Source organism: Sphaerodactylus townsendi, linkage group LG04, assembly GCF_021028975.2.
Source record: "Sphaerodactylus townsendi isolate TG3544 linkage group LG04, MPM_Stown_v2.3, whole genome shotgun sequence".
NCBI classification, from domain to species: Eukaryota; Metazoa; Chordata; class Lepidosauria; order Squamata; family Sphaerodactylidae; genus Sphaerodactylus; species Sphaerodactylus townsendi.
The window spans coordinates 49,792,891-49,816,322 of record NC_059428.1 but is presented as its reverse complement, the minus strand read 5'-3'; the positions used below and the strand labels follow the sequence as shown (position 1 = coordinate 49,816,322).

Sequence of the window (23,432 nt, the reverse complement as noted above, 5' to 3'; positions counted from 1 at the left end):
CCCTCCACGCACACAAACACACAATGTACACTGGCATCGGAGGAGATGTATGAGCAAAACTATAATCTATACATTCCTTCACAGGAAACATTTAACTTCAGGTTGGTACATACAGGTTTTATTCGTCTTTTGCTCTTTAAACAGAGCCAGGTTCACTTATGTAAATTGCTATTGTGAACACATTACTTAAGTATTTATTTGTTTTAGCATGACTTGTTCTTGAATAATTGATTAAGTGGCCCCACCTCAGTATCAGAGTCAGTCCTGTATTCCCTTTAATTAACCAATTTTTAGAAGCCTGACTTTACCTCAAGTGCAATCAATAAAATCTTTTGATGGGGTATGAACAAAACAGTGGCACTGTTGAAAATCTGCCCAAAACAAGAAACGTAATATGAACTAAACAAGAATAAGGAGTCCCGAGTCATAAAGGCTTTCTTTGCTGAGTTTATGTCATTAAGATCCTTAAAGAATGCTTGTAGTTCAGTCGTAGTTCTTTATTTTATTCAAAGTGTTCAGCAGTTATATCCAAAGTACTTTGAAACAATTCACAGACAGCTGGTTGTTGTGAGTTTTCCGGACTGTGTGGTCTGGTAGATCTTGTTCCTAACATCTCGCCTGCATCTGTGGCGGGCATCTTCAGAGGTCTATCACAGAGGGTAGATACATCTCTGAAGATGCCCGCCACAGATGCAGGCGAAATGTTAGGAACAAGATCTACCAGACTATGGGCACACAGCCTGGAAAACCAGCAACAACCAGTTGAATCTGGCCGTGAAAGCCTTCGACAATACAATTCACAGACAGTTTGCCAGTCCTATCCTGTTTCATAAGAACATAAGAACATAAGAACTAGCCTGCTGGATCAGACCAGAGTCCATCTAGTCCAGCATTCTGCTACTCGCAGTGGCCCACCAGGTGCCTTTGGGAGCTCACATGCAGGATGTGAAAGCAATGGCCTTCTGCTGCTGCTGCTCCTGAGCACCTGGTCTGCTAAGGCATTAGCAATCTGAGATCAAGGAGGATCAAGATTGGTAGCCATAGATTGACTTCTCCTCCATAAATCTGTCCAAGCCCTTTTTAAAGCTATCCAGGTTAGTGGCCATCACCACCTCCTGTGGCAGCATATTCCAAACACCAATCACACGTTGCGTGAAGAAGTGTTTCCTTTTATTAGTCCTAATTCTTCCCCCCAGCATTTTCAATGAATGCCCCTGGTTCTAGTATTGTGAGAAAGAGAGAAAAATTTCTCTCTGTCAACATTTTCTACCCCATGCATAATTTTATAGACTTCAATCATATCCCCCCTCAGACGTCTCCTCTCCAAACTAACGAGTCCCAAACGCTGCAGCCTCTCCTCATAAGGAAGGTGCTCCAATCCTTCAATCATCCTCGTTGCCCTTCTCTGCACTTTTTCTATCTCTTCGATATCCTTTTTGAGATGTGGCGACCAGAACTGAACACAGTACTCCAAGTGCGGTCGCACCACGGCTTTATATAAGGGTTTCGATAGCCTTCATCAGTATACAGTATTCTACAAGACAAATAAGGTCATCGTTACTCATAATTACACAAAACAGTACAAACATACCAGGCTACCACCATGGATTCACTCACCACATTGGACCATATAAGCTTCTCAGTGATCTTAAGATCTGCTACAAGAGTTCCCTGTCTTTTTGAATCAATTAGGATGGCGCTGGTTGCTCAACCAGTGTTCAATCCAAATATGAATTGCACCAACTTTTAAACCATAAATTACAAAGAGTAAATTGCAAATGTACAAAAAGCTCACAAATCAGTAGTTTACTTACTATATAGCTTATTGATCATGATTTTACTTCAATGTGTAAAATGAACGTAATGTTAAACCCAATGCCAAAGAATTAAATCAATATTTTCTTGCAATTGTTAATATGCAGTGAAGTATTAATGTGTATACAGTCATTGCATTCTTTATGGATTAATGCTCGTTGTCCCCTTTAAACTCCTGTAAGTTTGAGGACTCACCATTTGAGCACATCTGTTTGTAACTTACTCTTTAAAACTTGGTGCAATTCCTGTTTGGAATGAACACTGGTTGAGCAACCAGTGCAATTTTTATTGTTTCAAAGAGACCGGGAGCTCTTGGAGCAGATTTTAAGATTGCTGAGAAGTTTATATGGTCCACTGTGGTGAGTGACTCCATGGTTGTGGTCTGGTATGTTCACGTTGTTTTTTGTAATTATGAGTATTGATGACTGTATTTGTCTAGTAGAATATTGACAGTAATAAAGGCTATTGAAACAAAATAGAACCAGCAGCCTGTCTTTGAATTGTTTTGAAGTACTTTGAATATAACTGCTGAACACCTTGAACACAATAAAGAACTATGACTGCACAACATGTGTTCTTTAGCGATCTTAATGACATAAACTTAACAAAGAAAGCCTTTATGACTCGGGACTCCTTATTCTTGTTCATATTACCTTGTTTCCCCCAAAATAGCATGATTTTTTGGGATTTTTGGAGGATGCTTGAAATATAAGCCCTACTCCAAAAATAAGCCCTAGTTACAGATTCCCCGGCACAGCTGATCTGGTCATGCGCAAACTCATGGAAAAAAATAAGACATCCCCTGAAAATAAGCGGTAACACACCTTTTGGAGCAAAATTAATATAAGACCCTCTCTTATTTTTGGGAAAACACGGTAGATCATTTTTCTCCATTGTATATATCAATGTGTATCATTGAATCTGCTAGTATGTTTTTGAGTAATATATATTATTATATATATTTAATAGAGTCTATATTTTATGTAGCAATGGTTGTAACATTTTGTTCACCTACTACAATGCACTATAAGTAAATGGGATTAGTTTTGATCCCCATTGTACTAGAAAGCAATGCCCTTTAGACTGGGTGGTCATTTGGTTCTTCTAGCAGACTCTACACAGGTGTAAAAAACAGCTTAGTGCTTTTCATGTTTACTCAGAAGAAAGTTTTGCTGAGTTTGCTGAGGCAGCCCCAACCACAACCACAAGTTCAGGTGGCATAGCTCACAGCAGGCTCACGTTACCCAAAATGGTTGCCTAAGTCACACTTGCATCCAGATGACTAGGAGGGAGCCAACTAACGTCGGCTCCTCCCCTGGTCCGCCCCACTAAGTCAGCAGCAGCTGTGGAAGGGCAAGGATGTTGGTTCAGCATCCTGTGCCACATCCCAATCCCAGGAAGGGTGGCAGCAGTGGTAGTTTTGCCCCTCTGCTTGGATAAGTGCCATGGAGAGGGCAAATTTGCTGGTGCAGCCGCCCTGTCACTGCCACGAGCAAATTCGGGGGTAAGTTCTAGTCCTGTTGTACTTGTGCTGGGTAGAATATCTAGTTTAAATAACTAAAATAGGCTGGAACTGGGGACCGGCTAGTTGTATCTGGGGACTTTCCTGTCTGCATATGCCATTCTGTTAGCCTGTGTAAGAGACTCCTATAGCTAGTTCTGTAAGATTAAATCAATAAATATGGCTTTAGACAAACTAGATTGGCCCACTGCTGAATATCATGTTTTGCCATGTTTACTTTTTTAACCACATGACATATATGATGTTCCATGTGTATTCTCCTCATACTTGGCCTCTGCCAGATGCATCAGCGGAAGCAGCTGTTCTGAAGAGAACTCACAGGGCTTTGTGCTTCTGCAGGCCGCCTGAGAGAGGGACCAAGCTAATATAGCTACTTGCCTGTTCAGCTTAAGAATGAAGAAGACTTCCTTAGGCTACGTTCCATGCTAGCCAAATGGTGTTGGGCATTTATTTCAGTTGAGAAGCCCCATGGCATAGCTGGAACCTTTCAGATTTCTGATAGAGGTGTCAGTGAGACTCACAACCTTACACCAGTACTATGCTAATGTGTTGGCAACTTTTTTAGCAGGCTGTTTAGTGAGTTTGTCCATTGCCCTGAATTGCACTCCTTTCTGAAAGGCTTTTTGAAGGGTGGGGATGAACATCTAAGTTTGGGTTCCTCTTAACATCATTTTGCTTCTTGAAGGATTTGCAGCACCTGCAGCAGCTCCAACAACAGAATCTCAACCTGCAACAGTTCGTGTTGGTGCATCCAACAACCAACCTGCAACCAGCACAGTTTATCATCTCACAAACACCGCAGGGGCAGCAGGGTGAGCAGGGGTTTTCTAAAAGGGCTTAACTTTGGTTCTGTAAAGGTGGCCCTGATTACTTGTCCAACAGACCTCTTCATCTGTTTTGATGTGGGCAAACCACCAGGAGGAGGCTTAAGTTCCCAGGGTTATGCATTCAAGTAAATGTCATACCTTTGCTCTGAGTGAATAAATGTACGTCAAATCCATGAGCCTTTAAAAATCTCTCCTGTTTGGGGAAGGGAGCTAGATATCTTAATTGTTGCGCTATTCATTTTTATGTATGGAGGCTTAATGAAGGAAGCATTCTTAGGGCAGCTTCATTTTTTCTGACCATTTCTTCTGGTTAGCAGCATTGCTTGCTTGCTTTGGGATTGTTAATCCACCTGTAACTCCTATTTGACTGAGCGGATATATCCCTAGCCTGGAGTTCTGCTTCTCAGCATGCCATGAGCACACTAGGACTAAGCATTCTGCTGTAACTTGCCTTTATGTGGCTATGAATGAGCCATCCTTGCTAATGGAACTTCCAGGTTTGTAAGGCAGGGCAAAACATACTCACTTAAGAATATACATCCCCTTTTCATGACAAGGTGTGTGTTTTTTTCAGTTGCACAGGAGTAAGGCTCCTTTTTCCCCACTTAGGATCACAGTTTGAGCTAACAGGCTCCAATTTTTTAAAAGAACAGAATTCATTTTCTGCAGCATGCTTCTAAATGATGCCTTAATCATTTCACACTAGTTTCTGCTTCAAGAAACCCATTATTTTCCATAACTCAACTGATATCTCCTCCTCCTGCTACAATTCTGGCTTAAGTGAGCCCATGCTGACTTGGTCAGATGGCAGCATTTCAAGCTGTGGATAGGGGATCTTATGTTTGAATGTCCCCTACATGAAAAACTCCACAAAACCAGACACTTATTGTGAAGGGGAGTAGGCTTCCCATGAAGTATATATTTTTGCACTTCCAAGAAGTATTTTACTGTGAGGGAAATATTCTGAAATCAAATCCCATGGGTGCATCATAAAGTGTCACAATCTATTATGTTGCATACGTAGACCTCAATTGTGTTTTGGCAAGTGACAGAACCCCAATACTTGAAATAGAGTTCCTTCAGCTGTGAGCAGGATTCTGAGTACAGCTTACTGAACAAATACACAGTTTTGTGCCTACAAAATCTCTTATTAATGTCTTCTCGGTTTTAGGTCTCCTGCAAGCGCAGAATCTCTTAACGCAACTACCTCAGCAAAGCCAAGCCAACCTCCTGCAGTCTCAGCCAAGCATCACTTTCACCTCTCAGGTCAGTTTTATTCCTAAGGCTTCTTGTTCTATTTTAGTGAGGGGAGGTTGGTATGGGATCTAAAGATAGGATGAAAATATTTTGGCTGCAGTGAATGGTGAAGTTGTTGATTCCAGTTTTGTACCTGATGCTGTGTGAGGAATTGTGTGAGGAATTGCAAAAGGGGAGCCGCTTGGCAATCTTCCTCTCCCCAAAATATTTGATTATACCATTGATTATATATTTATTTATTCATTTTAGCTTGCCTTTCTTGCTCAGACTCCAGGCAGATTACAGAATATTTGAAAAAAAATCAGCATAAAATATCCAGTTATCAGTGCAGCAGTACCAGGATTACAGTATTAGAAAACACTAATAAAATGTTTTTTTAAAAAGCTGTCTAATGTATTACATGTCATAAAGCAGAAAGTGGATTACAATGGTAGAACAGTAAGGTGATACATACAATAAATTTTGCAATAGAGTACTATCCTAGTCCCTTTTAAAAGCGGTCTCCTGAGCTGTTCCATTGGACTACAGTTCTAATTCCATCGTTTCTGTTTTGCACCTTTATGAATTGGTAGACATGCAGGAGCCTTCCTGAGCTGCTCAGGCAAGCTGTTCAAAGATGGGAGCTGCCATAGAGAATGTATGAACATATTACCTATTTGTCAGTAGCATTTCTTCTGGTTGATTTACAAAGTCTTATTTTTTTGCATATCTGAGGAGTCTTCTGAGTATATGAAGACCCCTAGCCCAGGAGAGTTACAACTTCACAATATTTTACTTCCGATGGGTCATTTTTCAGCAGCCAGCAACTCCAACGCGCACAATAGCAGCAACCCCTATTCAGCCACTTCCACAGAGCCAGTCAACACCAAAGCGTATCGATACCCCCAGCTTGGAAGAGCCCAGTGATCTTGAGGAGCTTGAGCAATTTGCCAAGACTTTCAAACAAAGACGGATCAAACTTGGATTCACTCAGGTAAGGATGAAAACTTAAAATCTCTCTAGGAAAGATACATCACAATTGTTCAGATTTGGGAAGAGACAGAACAGTACCCCTTCCAGTTAGCAGGGGTTTTTTTAACATATGCAGAAAGGTACAGGTCCAACCATTGGTCTGTATAGTTCGTTATTGTCTGTTGTGACTGGCAGCTGCTTTCCAGGGTCTTAGCCTGAGAGGGGTCCTGACAGTTGCGACCAGAAGACCTGGAGATGCCAGGCATGGAACTGGGACTGTCTGCGTACAAAGCAGGTGTTCTGCCACTGAAAAGAGCCCCTTTCCAATACTACTTTACGTAGGTTTAAGTCGTTTTCTGTAAAATAATGGCATAGAGATTAAAATTGCAAGTTGACATGTAGGATATATTTTAATTAGTGCTAGGTGAACCCTTCCTGTAATGCTATAGATATATTTCTTGAAACAAGTCTGCAGGAAACAGTTGTATAAGCAGTACAAATAATCACTGGTTCTACTGGAGATGTGTGCAGAATTAGGTCTTGGTGTACCCTGGGATGGGATGGGATGGGTCTCAGCCTGAGGAGGGAAGGGACACTGTATTTCACCCTAGTTCCATTGTAATCTGTCATTGCCCTTCCTTCCAGATCGCTCTTTTCCCTTCTGTCTGGGCATCAGAGCAGCCAAGCCTGGGAGTCCTCCTGGACCCTGAGCTGTGCTAGTTTCTATAGCTCTTGCCTACTCCTGACCTCACTGCCTTCTGGGAAGTTTTTTGCAGGCCATTCCAATGTACAACCTCCATTACACCTGATGGCTCAGCTTCTCCCTTCTAGGAACTGGCCTACTCTTGGCAGCACTGAACATCTGACTGGCACTGACTTTCCCCTTTCTTCAGCTGGCAGGGCTTGGATGAAGATGCCAGCCTGTTCTCGGACTAGTGCAGTTCCCCACACTGGCCATTCAATGGCACTGGTTATGGAGCAATGGCCAGACCTCCCTTCCAGCCCACTAATGGCCCAATCAGCTGGGATACTGGCAGGGCAGGATTAAACTAATGTGAGGCCTGTAGCATGTAAAGGGGCCCTAAACTAAAAAAACACATAAATTATTTACTTTCATAATAAAGTAATTAATATTTGTTGTGTTCTAGTGTTTGTGTGTGTGTTATGGGTTCTACATGTGTTGAGGCATGTTTGACTGACATAGCAAGGAGCCAACTCATGCCACATGTACCATGCAACATACAGCTTCCATGATATGTAAACAATAGACCGCTTGCAAACATTAAGTGCAGGGCCCTCCAAAATGGGCCTGCAGCATATGCTACTTTTGCTACTAGGTTAGACTGGCACTGGGTAATCATGAATGTCATGTGTGCCTTCTCCATAAGCCTCGCAGTTCCACTCGTGCTATGAAGCTACTAAACAGCCCCAGTGGCCCTGTCCCCCACAAGACAAAAAAATGCTGTGATGAAATAGCATTAAAGAGGGTGTTTCTGTGTCTATCAGATGCCACAAAGTAATCAGATTTACCAAGAACCCATCATGGATCAATGAAGCCTTCTGCTGTGCATCCAATTAGAAGTATGTCAAAAGACCAGGAGTGAGGGGGTGCATGCCTGTCTTGTAAATCCTAGGTTCTTTTTTCCAGATACTCAAAAACCGCTGAGTCTTTCAACGATTTTATTGAAAGTGAAAAAATACAAAAACACATAGATTTTTCTCTCAGCTACAGCACAGTTCCGAAACATGTCTTTTGGCCACCTGGGCCCAGGAGCTGCGTTCTCTTGCCCGGCCTGGATCTGAATCTCCTTTGTTCTCTCCCCTTGGTTCCCAGCTAAACTTCGCTTCCTGGCCCCCTATAGATCAGCCTCTCTGATCTATAACCGTTTGGCCACTTGCTTCCTTTGTGTAATTTATTCAAAGCAGCTAGGTTTCCTATATCTAGAGATCAAAGGTGCTTGTCAGGCTAGTGTGAATCTGCCTGATACTGTAACCGGAACAACATCTTCACAAGGTATTATGCCCACACATCCTTATGCCATGCTGTCCATGCAGAGCATTAATATGGGTATGTGCTACTTAGTGGAGAAGTGAGGCACAGTGGAGAACATGCCATCCGTGTTTAAGACATTACTTTTGGCCTGCATTTCAGAATCTGTAGCCTTTATAGAGTAGTGGTAAAAATGCTGGACTAAGATTTGGGAGACCCAGATTTGGATCCCTGCTCTGCCATGGAAGCTTGTTAGGGACTTTGAGTCAGTCACACACTTTCAGCCTATCTCACAAGATTTTTGTGAGGATAAAATGGAGGCGAGGAGAATAACATAAGGTGCTTTGGATTCCCATTGGGGAGAAAGGTGGGGTATAATGGAAGACCTCAGTACTTTTGGAATTGTAGCTGTCAGAATTGTTTGAAGACAAATCTGACTCAGTGTTAAATCCTTATTTTTGTCATGTTATTTATGTCAAGCTTACATAGATGATGTGTTTTGCAGCAGTTTTTTTCACATGTACATACTTGAGCGGTAACTGCAGATTCTGCTGAATTAATATCTTATGTTCTTAATGAAGCTGATCTTAATGGAGGATGATTCTCCCCCCCTCCCCCCGAGCTTTTCATACAAGTTGAAGGGGCAACTTCTTGTGATTCTCTGTTCTCATAACAAAACCTCTTACTAATAGGAGGCCAAATGGCACAGTATTTACTTAACCATTCTATTGTGTGGCTATATGCATAATTAGTTTATAATGATAGTTATTGCTTAATTATGTAAGAGGGTAGTAATTAGAAAACCTAAGTAATAAAGACTAAATTCTCATAATGAGATCGCATGCCTGTGTGTGTGAAAGAGAATTCTTTGCCAGTGGCACAGTAGGTTACTTTCAGACTCTTATAGATTTATTGTTTTGTCTTTCAAAAATAATTACTAGGCTCTAATTTACATAGAAGACTAATTGCCTATTACACTTCCATTTTCAAGTAATAATTTCTTTGCTATATGAAGGCTTTATAGTTTAGAATAAGTGTCTAAAGTAGAGAATTTGTAGTTAGAGTGAGGGCCACGGTGTTTGTTTGGAATCCTTTGTTGAGTATGTTGAGATGATTGCCCCAAGTGAAGGGGAAAGATGGATATGTTATGCCAGGTGCTGTCATATTGGAAAACATCAGTAGTTTGTCACTTTGATTTGTCATGGATCATTATTCTAGTACATGAAGTGTGTTTGTGTCATTTATTGATCCTTTGTAGAGATTCTCAGTCTACTGAGATAGCGTATTACAAAGCAGTGTTTATCTTGTACCACAGTTTATGGATTGGAAGATTCTCAAATTGGATATGACCCTCAGTATTAAAGCAGGATATTTTGGACACAACACTTCAGTCACCCAGATCTCACTCAGCAGGGAAGGTTGCTCAATTCCTTGATCAAAACGATAACTTGAAAACTGGATCAAGCAACAGATCTTTGAAAATTCAAAATTTATGAAATGTATTGGCCGTACTGAACATTTTTTCTTGGCTAGCTGTGCTGCAAGGTGGTTTGCCTCAAACCAGTTTTTAAATATTATATTGGAAATACAGGGGTGGAAACCTCTCCCCGCTCAGCCCCTTTCTACCCAAAAGTTTATGAGTTTTGCTTAACTCTCAGCAGAGGATTTTCATTGCATGCAGGAACCTCTGGGAGAATGGGAAATGGGAAGGGTCCCCTTCCAGATTCTCTCTGTTAATGGAATCCAATCCATACTTTTTAGGAAGGTGGTGTAATTCAGCAGAGAGCTATAGCAATATTATCACTAAGGAGGAAGAAATCTGGATGTCACTTGATTGCATCTACTGAAGTTTTGTAATTAATTTGGCTTGTTCTTACAAAGGAGACTGTTCAGTAGATAGATGTTGATGAATAGATGCTTTTCTTTCCATCCTTGCAGGGTGATGTTGGGCTCGCTATGGGTAAACTCTATGGAAATGACTTCAGTCAGACTACTATCTCTCGCTTTGAAGCCTTGAACCTCAGCTTTAAGAACATGTGCAAGTTAAAACCACTTCTGGAAAAGTGGCTCAATGATGCAGGTGAACCCTTCCTCAAAATTTCACTGCAGATCTCTGACGAAATTCCCAAAGGTCTTCCCTGTTTTGCTCTTTGAGAGGATTAGGCCTTGCTTTATTTGCTACAAAAATATCCTATGACATTATCCCATTTTCCTGGAGAGAGCAATGTTGCTTGCATAAGTTAGCACTAACTTATCTCCTGTTGTACACCACTGGCCTCTGTGTGAAAACAGTTGTGCCTTGTTTCTCTCTGACAAGTCCTCATTAAAATGTACTCTGCTTTGTAAGCAGCAAGCTCTTTGATTGTAACTTCTTATATTGTGAAGGTTATGCATTGCTGACAAGCACATGAGGAAAAAATGACTCTCTAGCACAGTGGCATTAGGAGCAAATGGGCTACCCTAAGCTCAACTGTTACATTTTCTTAGTGGGAACTGAGTATGAAGCTTGGCACCAGATGGATAGTATTGCTTTTTGAAATTATGGCAATCAGGAGACTTTATGCTAAATGTATTAATAGTTACAACTTGCATTGACTCCTTTCAGAGAATCTCTCATCTGATTCGGCTCTCTCCAGCCCAAGTGCCCTGAATTCCCCAGGGCTGGGGATTGAGGGCTTGAACCGCAGGAGGAAGAAACGCACCAGCATAGAGACCAACATACGTGTGGCCTTAGAGAAGAGTTTCCTGGAGGTCAGTAAATCTGTACCGCTATATTATATCAGGGTGCATTGCTCTAATTTTTGATACAGTATAACAGAAAATAACAGTATAACGGAAAATGAAACCTTGCTGTAGAAACCATTGTAAAATGTCATTGCCAGGTGACAAAGGAAATAAGATGGTGGTTGAGGAACCTAAGAAGAAGAGGAGTTTGGATTTATATCCCCCCTTTCTCTCCTGTAGGAGACTCAAAGAGGCTTACAAACTCCTTACGCTCCCCCCCCCCTCACAACAAACACCCTGTGAGGAGGGTGGGGCTGAGAGAGCTCCGAAAAGCTGTGACTAGCCCAAGGTGGCATGTGTGGGAGTGCACAGGCTAATCTGAATTCCCCAGATAAGCCTCCACAGTTCAAGCAGCAGAGCGGGGAATCAAACCTGGTTCCTCCAGATTAGAATGCACCTGCTCTTAACCACTACGCCACTGCTGCTCCTAAAGATAAGCTACTGAAAATATGCATTTAAAACACATTCTAAGTATTTGATTTTGTGTTCCTTTGTTGACCTGGGCAAAGGGTTCATGCACGTTTCACTGTGGATAGTTTTGCATGTTGCAGAGTAGTGGTGATAGTTGTGGTCACTGTGTGGTCACTGTAGCATTCTTGGTTCATGCTTCCCACATCACCTATGAAGAAGAAACTGGGAACATCTCCCTTGCTGTGATGTGCATGTGTTGCAAACTGCATGAGGTATTATTACACTCAGTTACTTACTTCCACTGTGGAGGTTCATCCTGAGTCTACAATATTCTTACATAGCAGATCATAGTTTTTGTTTTCAAACTATTTCTCTTTCAGAACCAAAAGCCTACCTCGGAAGAGATCACCATGATAGCTGACCAGCTGAATATGGAGAAGGAGGTGATCCGCGTTTGGTTCTGTAACCGGCGCCAGAAAGAAAAAAGGATCAACCCACCCAGTAGTGGTGGAACCAGCAGCTCGCCCATCAAAGCAATTTTTCCTTGTCCAACTTCACTGGTGAGAATAAAAAACTGAGCGATATCATGATTTGGAAGGAACATAGCTCCTTCTGTCCAGCAACCAAAGAAAATCCAGCATCTTGTTGGGAGTATAGAGTGCTCCCACTTTATACACAATATAAGGTATCACGCAAAATAATGAATTCCAGTTGTTAGGACTCCTTTGTCGGCTGTGAAGTTCGCTGTGAGCTTGAGCCAGCCTCTCCCTCTGTCTGCCTCTGTGTACCCTTTCTCAAAAGGGTGTTGTGGGGATAAAATGGAGGGTCGGGGGACGTGCATGCCGCCTTGAGCACCGTAGATGGACAGACGGAGAAAAACAATCAATAGTACAGGAGTACCCAGCCTGAAACATCCAGCTTGATCAATAACTGATTCATATTTCACTCCAGTCTTTCCCTTCAAGAAATATTTGCTTGGTGTAGCATCTGTTGGAGATTAATTAATGATTCTCTGGTTTAAAAACAAGTGGTGGTAGTGAAAACCTGATCTTCATCTAGTGTGAGAAGTCAGAATTGTTTCATAGTGTGTGTGTTCAGCATTTTCTGCATTGGTTGGTAAATAGGAAAAACCTAAGGCAGAGCTGGATGACAACCTTCAGAGTTCCTGACTCGTTATCTATGTTACATAGTTTTATGTAGTTTTCAATGTGATTGAGTGCCAGTTGGCATTTTAAAATATTTTTGATAAGGTTTTTAATAGTATTTGTATATTATTATTTGATTTGATTATGTTATAAATTGTTAGCCACCCTGTGCCTGGCATTTATCAGGACAGGAAGGGATAGAAATTTAATTAAAAATTGTAAAAAACAGAATCTGTGATCAGGAACTCTTGTAGGTTTTTTTTTGGGGGGGGGGGGGTTCATTTTAATTGGTTGTGGTAGGTTTTCCAGGCTGTGTGGCCGTGGTCTGGTGGATCTTGTTCCTAATGTTTCGCCTGCATTTGTGGCGGGCATCTTCAGAGGTGTATCACAGAGGGAAGTTACACAGTGTGCAACATACTTTCCTCTGTAATACACCTCTGAAGATGCCAGCCACAGATGCAGGTGAAACATTAGGAACAAGATCCACCATATCTCGGCCACACAGCCCGGACAAGCTACCACAACCAGTTGAATCCGGCCATGGAAGCCTTCGACAATTCATTTTAATTGTTTTAGATCAAAGCTGGGCTGTGGGGTAAACTGGGACATTCAGCAGTGCTAAGAGAAAGGGTGTCTAACCGATTCTTCTCTAACCCATGGACCAAATAGCCATGGCAGGTTTAAGTTGTGGAAACAGCCCTGTGGGAAAGGGTTAGGTAGCACCTCCCCAGATACTGTTTCCTCAGTTCCTGCAACTGCAGGTTTGGTGGGAAGGTCTCCACTTCGGCCCTAATTTTCTGGCTTTTGACATTTTCCCCTCAGTAAAGGTTTCAAATGTTCTGTTCTGACCTCTAGGTGGCAAACACACCAAGCCTTGTGACAAGCAGTGCAGCTACTACCCTGACTGTCAACCCTGTACTCCCTCTAACCAGCGCTGCGGTAACCAGTTTGCCAGTCACAGGTAAAAGGCCATTCAAGCAGCATCGATATAGACGTACTTGCTATTACTTTCGAGAATGAACATTGGGCGCTCACGGGATGATTAACACCGCATATATGCAGTAAACATGTCGATGTGTGTGTGTGCAGTGTTAGAGTCAAGACAGCAGCATCCTGGGTTTTCATGTATGTTCTTGGGCAGATTGCAAAACATTTTCCCACGCAAGCGAATTTAAGTATTTCATTCTTTCCTTGCTGTGTAACAGGAGGCCTTCTTTGTTGTAAATCAGCAGTTCTGTCAAAGGCCATCATGTGGACTGCATGGGGAATGCAAAATTGTGCTCTTCTGCAATTTCATGGGCACTGAAAAATTGGAGAATGTGTCTAAGGATGCTGTTTGCTGACAGAGGTTTAGAAGGTAGCAGTGTTTAATTCTTTTGAACAGGACTTGAATATATATTAGTTCAGTATCTCTGAGCAGGCCACAGCACTGAGAAATTCAGCAGGTAGCCATGGAAAGATAGCATCTTTTAGCTCCAAAAGAGAAGCAGATGGTTCCAGTAGTTACATAAGACCTTATTTAAAACCAGGGCTGTTCTGCAGGGGAGACAGCCTCAAACCTCATGGAAACCTCACATACCCTCTCATCCTTGAAAAGGAAAAAAAAAGTCCATGTTCTCCTCCTTCCTCTTGCCAGGATTAATAACTTCATGGGGAAATGAGCTTTTATCAACAAAATGGTGCAAATGGTGTGTGTGTGGGGGGGATCTGAACTGTAGGTTATGCCCTTTTATTGGGAAGATTATTGCTTCACCTCCCAGCATCAGGTCTATTTTGGCTGTGTAAAAAAGACAGTGACAACTGCCTGGCTCTTGAGACTGTTGTGGAGCACATTGAATCTGATTTGTACATTGGTATTCTGGTGCTGACTGAGCTGGTGCTTCACAATACATGTGCATGTAAATATTTGTAGAAGACAGGTGAAGGGAAGAGAATAATTCAGATCCTAAAGTTACCTAAGTGGCAGGAACTGACACCTGGATAATGTGTTTTTTAAAAAACTCAGTATCAAGCCTTGATATTCTTCAAACACCAGTCTTCAAGGAGGCAGGACCAAACTTTGAGGTTTCTGTCTCCTGGGAGGGAGTCACCCATTGATTCTACCCTAATAGCCTCATTCAATGTTTTGAGCATCTAGTCCAGTTTTAAGATCCAGGAAGGCTCCTTCATGGTCCTTTGTGCCCAAGTCCTCTGATAAGAAGGTTACTACCGGGTCATTTACTAATGCAGGGGTCTGCAACCTGATGTTCATGGACTACAAATCTCATCAGCCCCTGCCAGCATGGCCAATTGATTGCCTCAGGTTGCAGACCCCTGTACTAATGGAATATGTAAAAGATCCATTACTTGATTAGGAAGGAGTAAAAAATTTTAACTGTTAGGATTCTGCTTATTGGAGAGGGGATTAGTCCACTCTTCCTTCATTTGGTGTGCAACAAATTCAGGGAAGGTTTCCATGCTCTCCACTCCTGGTAACCTTGAAAAGAACTCTTTGGTACTTTGGGTTACCTTAGGGTTCCGAGAGATCTGCTTTGGCTAGCAGTCCTTCATAGTCTTCCTGATTAAAGAGGCTCAGGCATCATTATCCCTTCCTCTTCTGAGAGAAGTGTCAGGAGGTCTTTAAAGAAGAGATGACTGAGGCATGTGAGGCAGAGCCAGATTCCCTCTCCTGGGAGGCGGGGAGAAATGTTCAGTACAGAATTGTTTCCTGAGCTGCTTTTATGGGCCAGGACCTATGATCTGAATTTTTCATGTGTTCCTGATATTCATTCCTACCTCCCCTTGTGGATGACTTTTAGGAAGAGGGAAGAGAACAGGAGTAATGCCTTTTTCTGTTCTCCCTGTATGTGTGAAGGGTTTTGCCCTTTTGTAAAAGTTGAAACTTCTCTAGCATCACTTACTTAAGCCAACTAGAATTTTCCAGAGCACAGTCTGCAGAGTGGCTGAGGTGAAATATTGTTGGGGTTCACACGGCACATGCTCCATTTTTTCTACTATTCTGGTATCAGTTCAGAGACTAGGACTGGATACCCACCATCTACCATGGTGCAGGGAAGTTTCCCAACAAAATCCATTGTTGGCAAAATGGTGTCCTTCCACGCCTGGCTATGCTGCATGGTTCCCAAATCCTTTTGGGTCTCAGTGACTACACATGCTTTCACAGGGATCTCTGCTATGCACGGGAAGAATCCCTGACTCCTGGTTTGGGGAGAAGCAGGGGGGTCACCATCCTCCATGGAGAGAAAACCTTCTGAGGTTTCATCTGTCTCCCTGTCCTTCGGTTGCCTCAGAAGGACAAAGAGAGAGAGATACTGTGGAAAAGGGAGAGAAACAAGTGAAGAAAGGCAGGTAAAGAAGGAAATAAGCAAAACTGTGATAGGGAAGGAATAAAAGGTTTTAGTTTGTTGCTTGTAAGGAGCCCAGATCTCAGAGTTCCTGCTAAGACCCTTTGGTCCCTCCTAAGGCAGGAGGTGAACTTTATCATTGAGTGACTTCCACCCAACAAAACAGCCTAACAACTCACAGACCGCATTCTAATAACTACCTTCAATTCTCAGTGAGAAAATATTAAAAGATGTGATAACCTAAGTGCTACTACTTGTCTGAGGTTTTTGCTGCAGCTCCCCAAAGCATGCAGGTTCATATTACAGAATTCTGGTAGAGGGCTCTGTCCACTTCCAAACAGAATCTGGTAGTGTGGAAAATACCTCAGTATTATACCCTACGGCTCTGATGGCTGTACTGAATGTGAGAGAGTGCACTGACTGTCATGTGCTCTTTTGGCGGGAAGTAGAAATGCTTCTCTTTGCCTCTGGAATAGGGTTCTCTCATCTCTTACATCCCTTCAGTGTTTGAATACTTAATCAGCATTTTTGTGAATGGGGACACTGTTCCTTTAAAGTACATCTGGTGGCCGTTTTAGCTGCAGGACTACACCTGGAGAGACATTCTTGCTTTACTCTTTCTGTAGTGAAGATATTCATCAAGAGCTTCAGCAAACTCCACCCATCTCATTACCCTGTTCTACCATCATATCTGCAGATAACTTTTTGGATTATGCTTGAACATGATAGCTCCTAAGCTATGCAGTCTAAGTTTGCATAACATAGACACCAGCAATCAAAACTTTGTCATATGTGCCTGCTATTTTGGCCCTATCTGGGAATAGAACATCTGTTCATAGGGCTTCAGTCAGTGGGTGTCTGTTAATGGTACCACTGTTAATGGTACTCAGTATTGTGTTCTTATCTTGCTTGTGGCTATGTGAACTTTTTATCTATGACTTCCCCAAGCTCTGTGCCTTGGAATGTGAAGGAAAACCAAGGAACAAAGTTCAGAAGGAATATGTATATTCCAGTCCTTGGGTTGACTAGGTTTCATCCATCCACTTGAGAAAATGCTGCTGATTCCTCATTCCATCCTTAAATGTGAAAGGACACTTTGAATTAGTAATTCTGATTTTTCAACCAGAGCACCCTCCTTTTTGAAAGCAGGTCTGTTTCCTTGGATCCTTCTGCTTTATTAAAGAAACTCAGTACATTTTATTCTGGTTGAGATGTAAAGGCCAACCTATGTGATAACCCAGGTCACTGGGTCCAAATGTTAGATTGTCATATTCCCTTTTCTTTCTGTTTGCTTGCTGCAACTTGCTTCCTGGTTTGGGGAAACCAGAGTTTGCTGTTGCATTCATATTGCCCAAGGGTGGCATGTATGTAGTCAGGAAGTAATCAGGAAATCCTTGATGGGCAGATGGAACACCTAAGCCCAAGGCCATCTGATGGCCAGTTATGGGTTGGCTGTTTTGTCCAAAATGACCCTGTGTACAGAGGCCCTAGGACCGTAGTGGCGAACCTATGGCACTCCAGATGTTCATGGACTACAATTCCCATCAGCCCCTGCCAGCATGGCCAATTGGCCATGCTGGCAGGGCTGATAGAAATTGTAGTCCATGAACATTTGGAGTGCCATAGGTTCGCCACCACTGCCCTAGGATGTGATCATGGCTATGACTTAATTAGAGGTTTATCAGCTTTTTAACGGGCTGCTCTGTTTTATGGATAGTTTTTGTGTTGTCTAATGGTTTGTGTGTGTGTGCTTACTGTTTTATAATGTGGTTTTTAATTGTAATCTGCCTGGAGAAGGACTCTGAAGAGACAGCATAGAAATATTCTAAACAATAAAAAAATAAATTTGTCCGTTCATATTGCTCCCACCCATAGTGTAATTGGACAGAGTTGATGGTAAGAAACATTAAGTGAAATGGCACTGTGAACAGGTGGAAAATGGGCCATTCCTTTCTTTGCAGTGTTCTGTAAAGTAGATTTGCTTTTGATTCAAGTCTGAGGCCCTTCACTGTCATTTCTGCTTGGAATGTCCTCATGGCTGCTCCGCTAGTAAGGCAGATCTCTGGCCTGCTCAGGTTGAAAATGGAACCTCTTTATATCTGCTTGCTTTAACTCGAGCCTGATATCTACTCCTGTGATTCATTGTGGATGTGCTTTCCAGCAATTTGACATCCTTTTGTGTAGTACTTTTCCTGTGAGCACAGGGCTTTTCCAAGTATTGTCAAACATTTTTATCTGATTGAAACGATCCTTCCAGGCACCACGGAAACCATCCCCAACAACACAGCGACTGTGATTTCGACGGCTCCTCCAGCTTCCTCGGCAGTGACATCCCCCTCACTGAGTCCCTCTCCTTCTGCCTCTGCTTCCACTTCTGAGGCATCCAGTGCCAGCGAGACCAGCACAACACAGACAACCTCCACCCCCATGTCCTCAGCTCTTGGGACCAGCCAGGTGATGGTAACTGCTTCTGGTTTGCAAACTGCAGCAGTAGCTGCATTACAAGGAGCTTCGCAGTTGCCTGCAAATGCAAGTCTTGCTGCGATGGCGGCAGCAGCAGGACTAAATCCGGGCTTGATGGCATCCTCGCAGTTTGCAGCTGGGTAGGTATTTTCTCTTCAAAAGGGTGGTCTGTTTATGTCAAAGGCTTTCATGGCCGGATTCAAACGGTTCTGGTGGGTATTCCGGGCTGTGTGGCCATGGTCTGTTCCTAGCAAGTTCCACCCAAACACTTAATGATTGGTTCCCCACCCTGGGACATGACAATATACCACGCTAAACTTTCCCTTCACACCTAGACACAGTGTGAAACAGACTTTTCTCTGTGATACACCTCTGAAGATGCCAGCCACAAATGCAGGTGAAACGTTAGGAACAAAATCCACCAGACCATGGCCACCACAGCCCGGAAAACCCACCACAATCTGTGGTCTGTTTGATTACTGGTTTCCTCAGGTCTTCTTCATTTAGTAAAGTGAAGAAGATAATGTTTGAACAATAAAATGTAAAGTGTTAATGTCTGAATGGTTCATTTCCACATTATACAGCTCCTAAACATTTCTGCCACTTTTATTTTATTTCTAGAGACTGTAATTATTGGGTTTTGAGACTTACTGTGTGAGGATATAAATATAACTAGGGAGAAACTGCCAGTCTCATGGGTTTGATTGGGATATATTGGCTAGTCATGATTTTGTGGTGGTGGTGCAAAGGGCCATCAAGTCACAGCTAACTTATGGTAACCCTGTAGGGTTTTTAAGGCATGAGACATTCAGAGGTGGTTTACCATTGCTTGCCTCTGCACAGTGATCTTTGATTTCCTTGGTAATCTCCCATCACAATGCTAAGCACAGTCAACCCAGCTTAGCTTCTGAGATCTGGCTAGCCTGGGCCATCCAGATCAAGGTGACATGATTTTCCACTATGTAAAAAGAATCCAGAAGACATCGTAGACTCTCTTGTGTGATCCTCCTGGCTTTCCGCTCTCTCCCTTGTCATGCACAAAGTTCTAGATCTGTAGACATGCAAACCATAAGAAGTCATGCCACACAAAATGTATTCATTTGTTTATTATATTTATACACTGCCCTTCCCCTTCCAGACTCAAATGACAAACTGTAGTTTGCAGTTACCCTACAAACCAGCATTCCAAATATGTTCATTCCCAGTTCAGAGTCTGGTTTTCAGGACAAACACAAACCATAGTTTGCTGACTTGAACTTAACAGCAAACTTTAGTTTGCCACAGACACAAAGTAGCTAAACCACCATAGGTCTTTTTTAGGAGAAAAGTAGAATAGAGAGTTTTTAAAAAGTTATTTAAAACTTCATTTATGTTTTTTGTGTTTGAGGGAGATTGTGTGACTTAGCCGAAGTACTCTTTTTTGTACGGGAAAGCTATTGTCTGCTGAATCAAGTCATGGAGCTCTGTGAGGATCTCTCTCAATCTGAGGGAAAATACAGTTTGGCCCTTGAATCCCATCTTTGTAGACTATTATGTAGAATGTATCTCAAGCAGCCTAGTTGGAAATTATTCAGTCCATGTTGATTTTGTTTCCATGTTCTGGAATTGCAGAGGTGCCTTACTCAGTCTCAACCCAGCGACACTAGGCGGTGCTCTCAGCCCAGCTCTGATGAGTAACAGTACACTGGCAACTATTCAAGGTGAGTAGACTACAGCTAGCTTCACATCCCTGTTTGTTTATGTTCTACTTTTCCCGTAAGAAAGGGTGAGATTCTGAGCATGCAGACTTGGGGAAATCCCATTGAAATCAGTAGTTGACTGTAGTGTAACATTCTTAGGTTTAGCCTTTGGTGCATTTCCAAGAGGAGGGAGGTGCAAAACGGGGAGGTAACAGCTCAGAAACACATCTCTTCCTACCTGTGATTAGAACTGACCCCAGTGTACTGAGATGAGAGAATGGTAGGATGGCCACTACAGGTTCAGAGTCCCATCTAGATTTCATTTATATTCAGTCATGTTATTATATTAAGATTAAATGCTGCCCTTCCCCTTGTGGAAGGATTTTGCATCCTCCTCTTCCATTGTGCCAGGTTGTCCACATTTTATCCCTTGTATGCTTCTGCTCCCCCTCCACAGGCTGTGGATTTGGATGCCAGTAGAGAAAGTTCAAGACTGATATCATTAGATGCAATTTGGATATGTAGGCAAAAGTCTGAACCCCTCCCCATTCTCTCCTATATTTATCTCACTTGTCCCCATGCTATTCTTGATTCCAGTAGATCACAAGTCAGTGTTATAGAGACCTATAGTGTTCAAACTAAGATGCACATAAATTGCAGTGATCACCATAAATGGCTGCAAAGACTATTAAATACAGTATTTAATGTAAAATGCAATGGAAATACTTTGGAGGCAAATCATGAATTATTGTGCAATGAATGGCCTTCTATACAAATTACTGCCCCAGCAAGGTGTTTTTTTTAACTTTTTATACACTAGTTCCTTTTAGATAGGTATGGAAATCCTCAGAGAAATGTTGCTATTAACGAAACTTCTGGCATCCTTCAAAATTCTTTTGAAATTCCTCCTGCAAAGAAAGCCCCAGATTAGATTCAGATTAGTTTCAACTGCCAAAAACATATAGTTTGGATAGTAGTCTGATCAATATAAAGCACATAATTGAAAACAATGAAGTTTTTAAGCATAAAGAAGTAGATTTCCTTGATTTTCATAATCAAGATCTTCATTATTTGTGTTGTTTCTGTTTGTTCATAAAACTAACTATCTGCTTATTAGGTTTTGCAAGCCAAAAGTAACAGAAACTGTTATTAATAGAAAGTGATTCTTTAAGCAGGTACTGAATTGACCAACTTGACCCATCACTCAGATGCTCAAAAATGGATAAACTTCTGTAATCATGGAACAGTTTCTGGGGTGGGGGGTCCTAAATGATTTAAAGCACTGTTAATGTGGTTAAAAATCCAACGTTACCTACTTTTTGCATGAACTTTTGATAGCATTTTTAACAACTAAATGGGTCTTTTCCATCAAATGCTGTTATTTACGGGGTACAAAAAAGTCCACTCTGCATATCCACAGCAGATCTCTAAAGCTTCTCTAGGATATTGTAAGTTCTTTATCCCCAGCCACTCTAAATCCAGCTTCTCACTGGTTTCAGGACTCATTTGTATTTGCAGTTGATCTTACAAAGTACAGCAAAGCACTGTTTTTTTAGAGCAGCCAACACTAATGTGTATCCTTCATCCTTTTTTAGCTCTTGCATCTGGTGGCACTCTTCCAATAACATCACTGGATGCAACTGGAAACTTGATATTTGCTAATGCTGGAGGTACGCCCAACATTGTAACTGCCCCCCTGTTCCTGAACCCTCAGAACCTTTCACTGCTCACCAGCAACCCAGTTAGCTTGGTCTCTGCAGCTGCAGCCTCCGCGGGGGCCTCTGGACCAGTCGCCAGCCTTCACGCCACCTCCACCTCATCAGAGTCTATCCAGAACTCTCTCTTCACAGTGGCCTCTGCCAGCGGGGCTGCCTCCTCCACCACCACTACTGCCTCCAAGGCGCAGTGAGTGGGGCCGAGCTGCGGTGCCCCGTTCCTGTGAGAGTGGCTGCTGACTGGGCTTATAAACTGCAAAATGTGATTGGCTTCCTCTCGCTGTGTTGCTGGGGACAAGGGAGAGAAGGAAAAAGAAAAGGAAGAATTGGAAAAAAAACCCAGGAAGGATTTAAAACTGGGATAGACATTTGCCTAATTTTATAATAAACACTGTCTTTTCAGGATTGCTTCATTGATTGGAGAACTTTCTAACCAAAAATGTAAAAAAAAACAAAAAAGGACTACTTATCATTTCCAGCAGTCTCAATGGCAAGTTAAGGTGGGTTATCAACTCAAACATAGGAATGAAATTTCTTCTTTCTTTTTGATCTAAATATCTTTTTTTTAATTATCATTTATTGGTCTGTTGTACAGGCCATAATGTCATACAAGGTGTTTATAATCTTATCAATCGTGTTGGGGGTTCCTTTCTTAACTGGTACAATTTAGGCAGGCCTGTATTACTGATGTATCTCTTTATGATTATTATTATTATTTTTATATGTATATATATCTATATATATATAGATATATATAGTTTGGACGCATTTGTCTTTGCTCCTCGATCCTTTTTAGTGAGCTCCCATGCCATGCAGAGGGGAGAGAAGGGGGCACGTGAATTTCTTGCTGCCCTGTCTTTTGCAGACATAGGTTTGTTTCCTATTCCATGGCTTTGTATGTTTTTGGGACTCAGAGGTGTTTGGAAGAGCTTTTGCCACTTGTGCGGGCAGCTAAGTGAACATGCGGAGGGTAATGTGCAAAGATAGTCCATGCTCATGAGGTGGGAATTCTGACTGGACAGCCGCTTGCTCAGCATTCTTGGGCCAAATCTAGCTCTCATTTGCACGTCTTTGGCTCCTGTTGATGCCAAGGGAGACGGATTTGGCCCTGTAGATCTATCTTCAGCACCAGTGTTGGTAGCTCTCTTATCTCACCATAGCAAGGAAATCGCCACTTTACAACTTTGGGATTACATTTCTGTCATTTACTTTCTCAGGAGGTTGCTTGAGTTGATGATAACTTATGTGCATCCCTATAAACTTTCCACTTGGCTGTTAACTTGAGGTATTTAGATCCAAATGTCAACTGGGTCAAGTGGATAGAAAATACTGTTTTTATTCCAACACATACGAAAGCAGTCTTGAGTTCTTGCTCCACCTGTTTGCTGCTGCGGAAATAGATGGTAAGGAATCATCAAAAACCTGGCCAGCCTGCTTGTGGGGTGAGAGAGCACCTGTCTTTCTGGTGAACACTGGCATGTTGCATGCATCTTGCAGTATTTCATATTGTCTCTGGGTGGTGAAGCTGC

The 23,432-nt window shown here is 42.2% G+C and overlaps 1 protein-coding gene across 2 annotated transcripts in view; it reads left to right on the top strand.

Moving 5' to 3' along the window:
* Positions 1–23,174, top strand: part of POU2F1 (POU class 2 homeobox 1) — a 153,490-nt gene extending 130,316 nt beyond the window's left edge. Inside the window, exons 7-16 of one of the 2 annotated variants that reach the window (XM_048492625.1) lie at positions 4,023–4,149; positions 5,336–5,430; positions 6,221–6,394; positions 10,301–10,442; positions 10,968–11,113; positions 11,938–12,117; positions 13,558–13,663; positions 18,304–18,649; positions 20,121–20,209; positions 21,784–23,174. In XM_048492625.1, coding sequence (XP_048348582.1) covers positions 4,023–4,149; positions 5,336–5,430; positions 6,221–6,394; positions 10,301–10,442; positions 10,968–11,113; positions 11,938–12,117; positions 13,558–13,663; positions 18,304–18,649; positions 20,121–20,209; positions 21,784–22,097 — 1,719 coding nt within the window. In that variant the 3' untranslated portion in view covers positions 22,098–23,174. Of the gene's footprint in view, positions 1–4,022; positions 4,150–5,335; positions 5,431–6,217; positions 6,395–10,300; positions 10,443–10,967; positions 11,114–11,937; positions 12,118–13,557; positions 13,664–18,303; positions 18,650–20,120; positions 20,210–21,783 lie in introns of both variants that reach the window. The other variant, XM_048492624.1, reaches the window with a different exon arrangement.
* Positions 23,175–23,432: the final 258 nt, after the last annotated feature.